Genomic DNA, 10,873 nt, shown 5'->3' on the forward strand with positions numbered 1-10,873 from the left:
TATAAAATTGTAAACTTTTATTTAGTAATAATTGTTGTTGATATTCTCTCTCGGAACTTTCCAGAACTCACAGCAGTGACGGTCATGATGCACCATTAAAGGCTTTTGTAACATCTATAAATCACATGAAGACGGAAGTTTTAGCTCTGTATTCTCTGTTAGACACAGGTCAGTGTCGTCTTTTGTTTTAACACCAGACTGATTTACTCAGAAACTCTGTCCATCACTGACCTACATCGATTGGCTCAGTTGTAGACTGCTGTAGACTTTCTGCTCTGGTCTGGAGTCGACAGTCAAATAAAACAAAAAGTCAACTTTCTGGGAAAAAACAACTGTTCAGTAAAGGAGGACAACATGAGCTTAAAATTATATCAACATCTTCCATCTGATATCAAAATAATGACATTTGGTACAATATTTCACACAATTTCATCATAATAATGTTTGTTTTGATATGGAACAAAGTTCACAGTAAAAACATGTATGATGCAAAATGAACTCTGACTTGATATTAAGTGGCAGGCCACAAGTTTGAGTCTCACAGGTATACACCATAGACTACAGAAGGTTCAGGTTTTCAATATAACCACTTGAAAATGAGCACTGACTTGTATCAACACTGTTCTTTGACAGAACTTGCACTCGACAAATCTGTTTTTACACAGTAATAAACAGAGAGAGAAGCAAGGTGAATTAAACCAATATTACATATTTTTTATTGTAAATACAAAAACAGGACAACTCTGAGTAAGAACAGGCTTCAGTAACAACTTTATTTTAAATGTATTCTTTATTAAAAGATTCAGTTGTATTTCCTGAAGTCTATTCTGACTTTAACATTCACTCGTTCATTTTTGTGTTTGATGGACTGAACCACTGACAAACACTAGATGGCGTGGTTGCACTGTCTCAAACAAATCACATGACTGTGTTGGTTTTATCCTGCAAGTCAGACCACAGATTCTGGCATATTTACAGAAATGTTCACATATTAATATCTAAAATAAACCAACAAATACATTAAAACTGTATTATAACAGTAGGTGGCTTCGTAACAAACAAGGGGGACATTTACATAAATAGCAACTTAATTTATTTCTTCTATAAAATTCAAGCACTCTCAATGACCTGTGTTTTCATTTTCAAGCACCTGTTAAGGGCTTTACTGGACAGTTTATTTGAATATTTTTCATCATTTTAGATCAGTAGTGTTTGTGTGAGATCCGTTCCTGGTGTTTCCTGCTTTTCTTCTTTTCAGGGTCAAATTAAACTGGAAAGAATCATTGTGGGTTTTTTTGTTTAAACTTGACAATGGTTTCCTGTCAAGTGAAATGAGACCAGAGTGAAGAGTGAGTCACTCTCTCAAACACCTGAGCTTCTATCATAACATGTTGTGACAGAATCATAGGAGGATCCCAGGTTTGTAAAGGTCACATCAGGACTCTTTTAATGGGAAACCAATCCCAGTGTTTGTTATACAGCATGATGACCCAAATGTCAGCCTGATGCCAGTGTGTGTTACCACATTAGTATTTGGTATTGACCTACATGTCAGTGAAAAGATCAGGACAGGAAACTTAAATTTTAACATGTTCTAATATTGATTAATACGACTTCCACTATCGTCTCGTCTCGAGGAAGAAGCTTCATCCATGGGATTGTCCTTGGTATCATGGAATTTTTTTTGTAATTCACAAACTATTAAGGATTTCAAGGATCCTGAGTTGACCAGTTGAAAAGTTAGCCATAGTTAGCAATACTGAAGTCACACAAACAGCTAAAGATTAAAGAGCACTATGTGTACGACTGATTTACTGTCAAACAAATATGATAGAAGTGATATTATGGGATATTTAGTATAGCAGTGACCTGATTTCCTCTTGAGTAGAACAGCACGTACAGGTCTGTAGTATTGGTTAGTATCTTAACCAATCATTTCCTGAACGCAAACATTTTTCTTAGCTAAAGCTAAAGCTAAATAACCACTCTGGTTCCAGCTCAGTGTTTACAATGTCTACATTTAAAGTCTGTACTTGCACACTTGGGAAGTACAACTGGAGTACAGACTCGCCAAGTACGGGTGTACAGTACATAAGTACGGACAATTACAGATATTGAGAAAGAGCCAGGGTCCGAAACGAGTGACCAAACTTGACATGACATACAAAGTGTTTTGTTGCTGTACAGGTCTTTTTAGAATGAAAGCATGTTTCGTGTCTGTATTTCTGTCACGTTAGCCCTGAACAACAGCAGCACCAGCCAACACATGGAAACCATGTTTATGTTTTAAATCAATGATATACCAGCCATCAACACCACTTTCAGCCAATTATTTGTTTTGTTCTTTTTGTTCTTTAGAAGTTACACTGCGCTCCAGTGTAACTGCAAACAGGAAGACAACTGATCGTCCGGCCTAAGTACTGATTAATAAGTGTCAACACTATAATTATCTCACAGGCCAAATATAGTTGTTAGGTGGACTAGATGTGGCCCATGGGCCTTGAGTTTGACACATGAGTGCTACAGCCAGCTCAGCAAAGACTGGATGCCGATGTGACGCCAAAAAGAGTGTAAGCTTCCTCCAGTAGCACATCTAAATCATCTATTTGACAATTTACCTAAGAAATGGCTAAGATATTTTATAGTTACATTCTGTGTGGTCTATATTTCTGTTTTATGAATGGGTGAATGACATACTCGACACTGATACTGAGATATCAGTGATAAGCTAGGTCCTAGCTTCCTAGCATGCGTCACAGCAATACAATACACACTGCTGGTTTACCTGGCCACACCTTCTTTTCCATGGCAACAGTGTCACGGTTAAACATCAGTCTTTTGTCCATTTTTTAATGGCAAAAACATAATTAATGCTTCATGTCCGCGGTGCATCCGCTATCATTTGAATGCGTCAACAGAGGAGATGGATCAGTTTGTCCTCACATCTCCGCTCTGAAGGATCCAGATGATTAATGATTTATCAACAAAGCGACAAACACTAACTCGATCTGTTCCCTTTTTAAAAAAACATCATTTGTGTTTTCAATGCTGGTTTCTGACCTAAATGTCTAAGCACTTTCCCCAAGGGTGACCATGACTGCTCATGCATCCAAGTTTTGAAGAAATACGCCTCCAGGATCACTGATGGCATTGCCTGCAGAAGACAAACGCTGATTTGGACAACAAAGGAGAGATTAAAAGTGGCATTTGACATCGGATACATCTTAAGAAATCCAACAGGCTTCTTTTCCAGGTTCTACCCTCACGCTGTATTGTGGTGCTGATCTTCAGGGACCACAGCAGTTTCCTTTGTGTCGTGACGCTTCACAAAAGACTCTGGATTTCTCCTTAGGTGTGGCTTTTAAATGCAGACTGTACAAAATGGTGGAGAAACTGTCTATTTACAGTTCACAGCCCGAGGCCATAACAAAGTGATCCATTACAAAACTCCCTCAGGAACAATGCGGAGGCTTTTATCGCGATAAAAGATCTCAATGGAGAACACTTGTGGTTAAATGGCTGATCCTGTTCTTTCACAGAGCAGTGAATGTTGTTATGTGAAACACTGAGTGAATACATGACAGTTTCTATGCGACAAGACTCTTCTTCCAAACCCACAATCAAGTGTTTGTGCCGTTTTTATTCTTTTATTATTATTGTTAGCGCCCGAGCACTCACACACACACACAGTGGTGCGACGACCTGTTGGAATTCCTTTATTAGTCATTTATTTCTTCCCAGAGGATCACATTTTTGAGGCACTACATGCTGGTGAAAATTGGCACGCAAGTCACAACTGGCAAAATATGTGGTGCAAAATGACTCTGTAGCGCCCCCAAAGGTGAAACCTGGTTGGACAAAGCCGAATAAGTGGACACATGTCACAGTCCAAGACCGACAAAGACGTCTAGTGGATTTTGAACTTGATGTTTCATAAATGAACAAACTGGTCCGAGCACGTTAATCGTACCATCATGAAAAAACTGTACATTTTGTATTTGACACATCAAAGATGAAAAGGTCTTTATTAAAAGGTCTCGCAGACTCAAAGGGGCGTGGCCACGGCAACCATCATATATTGGTGAATTCCGTCCATTCGCTACGAAACAGTCCGTGGTCTGTAATTTGGCCAAACACTGACCGACTGTCTCGAGATGGACTCTGAACACGTGGACCAACATGTAGCTGATACAGTGACCTGTAACTGATCTGAGAGTCCCAGATCAGATTTATTATCATTATAATAATAATAATTATTATTCTTATTATTATTGTTATTATTATTATTATTATTATTATGCCTATCAGGATAAGATCTCTCAGATATATGATGAGATTGTGCAGGGATTATTTATTGAAAATGTTTTTTATTGTTTTATTGAATTCTCTGTTACTTTGACCCGTGTTTATAGCCTCATGTGCCTCATGTCTTTTATTTATTATTCTGTTTTAAAGTTGGAGTGGGTTTACAGCATCGTGAAGCTCTGTTGTAAACATACAATTACATAATTTTAGTCTCTCCATTTAAAAGATGTAACACCACAAGATGACAGACTTTTCTTGTGTTTAAAATACAACACATCGTTGTTGAAGGTGTTTTGTTTTGTCTTCTTTCTTCACTGGAGTGAGAATCTCTTCTGTTAATTAGGACAGCTTTTCTCATCTAATATCTCATATCTAATATCTAATATCATTTTCAGTTGGTAACCAAATTCTACCAGATAACCCGTATCCAGTGTACTAGAACCAGTCCTAGTGGAGAGGGTTATGTCAGGAAGTGCATTCAGCGTAAAACCTTTATCAAATCAAGAAAAAGACACTCTGGCGACCCCTAAAGGGAGGAAGAAGAAGAACAAAATGATAAGAGATGTTTATTAGATTTCTTTTAACTTCATTATTATTTCAGTTATTATTTGTTGTTTGTGTTGGATTATTTTTGTAACAACAACAAAAGATCTGGATTTTAATTTTCTCAATAAGACATTTTTGTCACGGTGGAGCAAGTGGCTAGCACTGTTGCCTCACAACAAGAAGGCTGTGCGCTGTCCAAAAACAGAGTGAAGTGAGCATGAGTGTGAGTGTGAATGGTTGTTCCCCTCAGTGATGGACAGGTCACCTCAGGCTGTGATTGGCTGACCTCCTCATGGAGGATAAACCAATCCTGTCATTACTCATTCTGTCATTCTTTTTGTGTCGGTGGCTCTGCCTGAGTCCATCTCCTCGAGGTGACTTTTTTTACTCGCTGCTCAGAGGATTTTTAGGAAATATCTGTTTTCTCTTGACACAGTATCTCCTGTCATGTTATCAACAAGTTCATTTTCATACACGACCTCGGTTTATCATAGCCCACAATCTTTACCATAAACAAGTGAACTTCAGCCCAAACTTGAACAATTTCAGGCCAAAGCTAAAATACATGGGAGTCGTCGACATAGAGAGAGATTTGCTCAGAGTAAAGTTGGGAGAATTCTTTGAGGAAAGAAACCGCGAAAGAACTAGTTTACATATCTATACATATACATGTGTATACGTATGTATAGATATGTAAATGTATACATACGTATATATATATATATATATATAGATATGTATATATAAATAGAGTCAAATAGAGAACAACAAAGTGTGAATAATGTGACCCTTTAACTCCATATTTAATCAAAAAGAGAGAGATCATAAGGTTGGAAATTTCTCTCAGAATAAAGAACTAAGTCCAAATGCCTGACAGAGGACCTTTTAAGGACCTTTAACTGATAACACTGATGCACTTTCATGCCTCTTTACAGTTAAACTGTAGATGTTCATACACATAATGGAGGTTTTTGCTTTGAAAGAATCTCCGTCACATCAACATGACGTGAGCTGGAGACGCCCGACATGTTAAACTGCCTGAAGTTCACATGGATTGTTATTAAAATGAAAATGTGCGTGAATATTAAGGCTGAGATTGTGTTACCTGAGACTCTATTGTGTGAGACAATCCCCGACACTGTCCTCTGGGACCACAGAGTGGATCAGGGTGGAGGGACGACTGTATAAATGATAGATCTGAGAGCAAAGAGCATGAGAACAAAAATGGAGACTTACAGGTAAGACCAACTTTAATCTCATTTTCAAATATCTCTTCATTATTAATACTGGGATTTTGTTTGTGGATTCACTGTGTTTCTAAACCAAATGACAAAATTATTCCTTGGTTTTTAGGTTGCCTTTCACTCATTTTTATTAAATGATTTTACTCGTAATTAGGACTGCAACAATTATCCCATTAATTTCAATAATCAAAACCGTTTCTGTGATTTTTCAGCTTCTTAAATGTGAATATTTTCTGGTTTCATTGATCCATATAAAAAAGAAAAAACATTCAAACTAAATAAATTTAGTTTTCCAGCTTCGACAAACACTGATCAACCAAACACGTGCTCGTACAGAAACTGTCAGTGTCGTGTGTTCCTTACGTGTTGAAAGACAAAATCGAACTCCTTGATCGTTGGAGGGAGCTTTATTGGGAAAATTGAAATCTCTTTCATTTCACAGAACTTTATTTATTCTCTGTGAATCATTAGTGACTCTGGTTTTTCTCACAGGTCCACATTCACAACAATGAGACTGGTGATTCTCATGTGCCAGCTCGGCCTCATTCTGAGGACCGAGGCCCAGACGCCATCTGAATGCAGCGGCAGTGACACGTTCAGGGACCCAGGTCTGTGATACATGTTCTTCACGTCGCTGTTGTTTTTCGTCTCACAGTTTCATTCTTATCCTCTTGTCATTTCTTGTTTTTTTACCTATTCTAGAAAACACTGACATTATCGTGACCTGTGGCACAGAGTTCATGAGCCTGAGCATCTATATCTGTCCAATGTTTAAATCTGGTTACAACGAGTCTCTGATGGTCCTCAACAATCAGATCGGTAAATCTGAGTGTTACGGCACAGCCGACCTGACCGTTGTTCCACCGGTCCTCAACTTCAAAATCCCGCTGAATGTAACTGATGCCGGCGCCTGCAGCAGTGTCCTCACGGTAGTGCTTTTAATTTGATTCAAAATGACCTCCAACTGCAAACCTATGCATCTGATTTTAATTTGTACACAACTCATTTGCATCAAACGTTTGTCGCAGCCATTCCCAAACTTAAGAGTGTGTATACTTTGAAATGTTAAGAGTTCTACAAGCTTTAAAAGTGATCACCTCTTAAAATCTATTCTAAAACAAACAGGGACCCAGTGAAGATCAGTCAGTCTGTTACAGTCCAGTTTACGTCATAGTCTGACTAAGACAAACAGTCTGACTATACTTTACATACATACAGAATCAGTTCATGTGACAGAAAAACAAACAGTGAACGGTGAGAAGGACAAGTCTGACTAAGTGTTTACATGCAGGAGTAATCGGACTATGAATCACATTATCGACGTATGTTAGTCTGACTAAGACTAGCTGGATTTTAGTGAGACTAACGTGTTTACATGACTAAAACACATATACTATGAACTTATAAAATTAGAATATTTGGCATTAAGAACAGTTTTTGCACTTAAAGCCAAACTTTGTCAAAGAAAAACTGTCAAATGTTCAATCCTGTATTACAAGATCTTTTTTTTTTCCACAGGTAACTAACGAGGTTGGGACGGGAGAATTTTCTGACTTTTCAAATATCCAGTTCTTAAACATGTCGGGCACTGTTAACTCAGTGGACCCGGTCACTGGTACAGTCACGTACCGCTCACAGATCCTCTACAGGTTCTCCTGTCGTTACCCGATGCAGTATGTGATGAACAACACTCAAGTCAGCGTGTGAGTACAATGGAACACACACACGATCGCAGACTGAACCACAGCTGACGTTTCTAATGTACGACGTGTGCGACTGTGTCATTTCATACAGAACGGGAGTGAACGTCGCGATACAAGACAACAATGGCAGTTTCGTCAGCACTCTGAGCATGCAGCTGTTTTCAGTGAGTCTTTACATCCATTATGTCAACGCTGTGTACGTAGTAATATCAAAACTCAAAACATTATCCGCCTCCTGATATGAACATAAAAAAGCTTAATTCTCGGATTAATGAAAAACAACTATTCACACAATCAGCTGAAATATTTTATCTCCAATTTCTACCAAATTTTAAACAGGACCTTTAATTTCATTAAAATGAAATATTAGTTGTGATGTGTTGTATAATACTACAGTCATTTATGTAGCGTCCTGCCTATATCCTGTCAGTTGTAATCACAGCATAACAATGATGACAATATTACTACTAACAATAATAATATTATCACAACTGGACCTGGATCCTGCAGCGCAGGAGTCACAGGAACCTGCAGATTGACGACAGGCAGGACAAGACTAACTAGGCAAAGACAGTAATATATTCATACCCTGAATGTGAGAGGGTAAGTGTGAGAGGGTGAGGGTGAGTGTGAGAGGGTGAGTGTGAGCCCAGATCGATAGCAGCATAACTAAGAGATGGTTTAGTTTTTATCAAAAATTAAGGTTTTAAGTAACTTTAAATACATACAACACTGTTGTGTTTTAAACACACAGTAACTTTTTTTTTTTTCTTTTGAACAGGATCCAAATTTTGAAGAGGAGCTGCTGATACCAAACACAGGACTCAACCTGAAGACCAACATCTATGTTGCAGTAAAAGCCACCAATCTCACATCAAAGTTGGTCTTTTTCTCATTCTAATATATTTGAGATGGTTTTACTTTATCTGAACAGAGTTTTTATATATGTTAATAATATGCAGTGTATTGTTAACATTACTTGCTGCTATTTTTTATTGTGTCATTTTGTGACATCCCATCTCTCTTTTCTCAAAGATTCAACGTGTTGTTGGACCGATGTTTCGCATCCACGGGTCCTTACAACAACCGATCCACCTTCTATGATCTGTTTGTCGGGTGAGTCTCGTGTGAACATACAGTAATAACCTACAACCCTGACCCTGATCCTGATCCTGATCCTGATCCTGACCCGTCTCTGTTTCTCTAAAGCTGCATCCATGACCCTCAGACTAATCTGATTCTGAACGGACAGTCTCAGGTGGCTCACTTCTCCTTTGAGGCCTTCAGATTTGTGGAGCACCAAAACCAGGAAGTGTCCACGTTCTACGTGCACTGCATCACCAGACTGTGTGAGGTGTCGTCGTGCAGCCTCCTGCAGCCTGTGAGGAAACAGACTTTCCACGTCTCACAAACTGCTCCGTCACGTTTCTGAGTCGAACTCATCTTATGAATTCTCTTCAGGATTGTTCCTTGACAGCCAGGAGAAGGAGAGCGGCTGTGACTGAGGGTGCGACGGCCAACGCCACGGTCTCTTCAGGCGCCATACGTGTGGGTCACATGACCAACGGTACGTCCACAAAACATCACAGAGAAAAGACCTTCACCGAGACTGGATCAGATCCAGATTAAATTTACTCTGGTGGTAGAGAGTCTGATCCTGAATACACAAACCACATTCTGTTCAAATCCAATGACTTTTTATTTACAGTTCTGCTGTAAGGCAGTGGGATTACTTTCAATTTAAATATTAATATGAAATATTTTTTGTGACGTCATCAGTGGGTGGATTCTAATCTAATCTTACTGTGAGTGTGAGAGTGAATGTGTCCTCTGTGATGGACTCTGTGTGTCCTCTGTGATGGACTCTGTGTGTCCTCTGTTCTCAAACACTGACCTGAGCTTGTTTTCTTTTTTCAGACGATTCCGCGACAAACTTCTCTGCTCATGGTAAGAATCTGAGTGTGTCAAAGTTACGAAAAATATTCTCCGATGTCGGGATCAGACGACAAAAATTAAGGCCAGGTTTGGTCAACGGACGTGTGGACGCTCTGTGACGTCCTCAGTATTTTCCTGACAGCGTTACAGACATAAACTTGGCACAGACAGCGTCCATTCTGTCCTCTTCAATATTCCACTAATCCGACATGGTGACCATGGTGAAGGACAGAATGATGGTGTTGTCTGCGTTAGGATTACAGATTACAGATTACAGCCTTTTGATGTTGTTTAACGTGTTGATTCTTTGATGTGCTGCAGTTTCGGACACTCAGAGCGAGTACAGCAGTCCTGTGGTGGCCGTCATCATCTGCCTCGTCGTCATAGCGATCATCCTCTTGGCCATGAGTGTCTACTTTGTGTTGTACATCAGACGAAGGCCGTCGTTCTAATCTGGTCCAGCGACTCCAGCGCTCAGCTGTCCGTGTAGAAGTTTAAACCTGTAGCATCTAAACCACATTTATGTAGAGTTTATGATAATTTATTCATGATCTGTATATTTGCATGTTCAAAAGAAAACACGTAGTGTAACGTAGGATGAAGAGAATATTTACAGTTTATTCTCTGACATAAACTCACCTGTTCGATCTGTTTCCTTCATCGTCTTTCTTTCCTTAATTTATCATGAAAATCTCATCAAATAAACTCAAAAACATTGAGTGAAGACAAAAGAACCTCATTTGTAATTATTTATATAATCTGATGATAATCCTGTTTAGTCTTAAATGTGCTAAAGTATTACAGTAAACATGGTGATTTACAGATTAAAAATGCAAATTTATAATCACATTTTACCACATTAGTTTTAAAATGTACTGATTGTAGATTTATGCTATTTAAGTTTCCGTTTGTGAAACAAATGTTTAGAAAGAGTCACATGATTGGTCACATGATCAGTCCCACGATTAATGTTAAAGAGATGTTTCAGATTATTATCAACAATAATAACAACAATAATACATAAATAAACTCGAGCAAACTTGTTCTGCACCACTTTCTTTATTGGTTACATATTTAAATACATTTAAGTGCAAAAGCTCATCATGTGTCATGTGATACGCAAGAACACAACAATACTGT

The 10,873-nt window shown here is 38.6% G+C and overlaps 1 protein-coding gene across 1 annotated transcript; it reads left to right on the forward strand.

Annotated features, from left to right (window-relative positions):
* The first annotated feature begins 6,586 nt into the window (after positions 1 to 6,586).
* On the forward strand, positions 6,587 to 10,481 carry LOC122761659 (zona pellucida-like domain-containing protein 1). Its single transcript, XM_044016882.1, has 10 exons — positions 6,587 to 6,703; positions 6,798 to 7,024; positions 7,614 to 7,798; positions 7,890 to 7,962; positions 8,580 to 8,677; positions 8,834 to 8,914; positions 9,008 to 9,179; positions 9,260 to 9,365; positions 9,716 to 9,745; positions 10,055 to 10,481. Exons 1-10 carry the CDS (start codon positions 6,604 to 6,606, stop codon positions 10,183 to 10,185), a joined length of 1,203 nt encoding a protein of 400 aa, XP_043872817.1. The 5' UTR covers positions 6,587 to 6,603; the 3' UTR covers positions 10,186 to 10,481.
* The last annotated feature ends 392 nt before the right edge of the window (positions 10,482 to 10,873 follow it).

The sequence above is a fragment of the Solea senegalensis genome, unplaced genomic scaffold, assembly GCF_019176455.1.
Source record: "Solea senegalensis isolate Sse05_10M unplaced genomic scaffold, IFAPA_SoseM_1 scf7180000014855, whole genome shotgun sequence".
NCBI classification, from domain to species: domain Eukaryota; kingdom Metazoa; phylum Chordata; class Actinopteri; order Pleuronectiformes; family Soleidae; genus Solea; species Solea senegalensis.

Coding starts and splice junctions, on each gene's coding strand:
- LOC122761659 (XM_044016882.1), top strand. CDS start 6,604: ATGAGACTGGTGATTCTCATGTGCCAGCTCGGCCTCATTCTGAGGACC. Junction 6,704..6,797: donor TGACACGTTCAGGGACCCAG/GTCTGTGATACA, acceptor TACCTATTCTAG/AAAACACTGACATTATCGTG. Junction 8,678..8,833: donor GCCACCAATCTCACATCAAA/GTTGGTCTTTTT, acceptor CTTTTCTCAAAG/ATTCAACGTGTTGTTGGACC.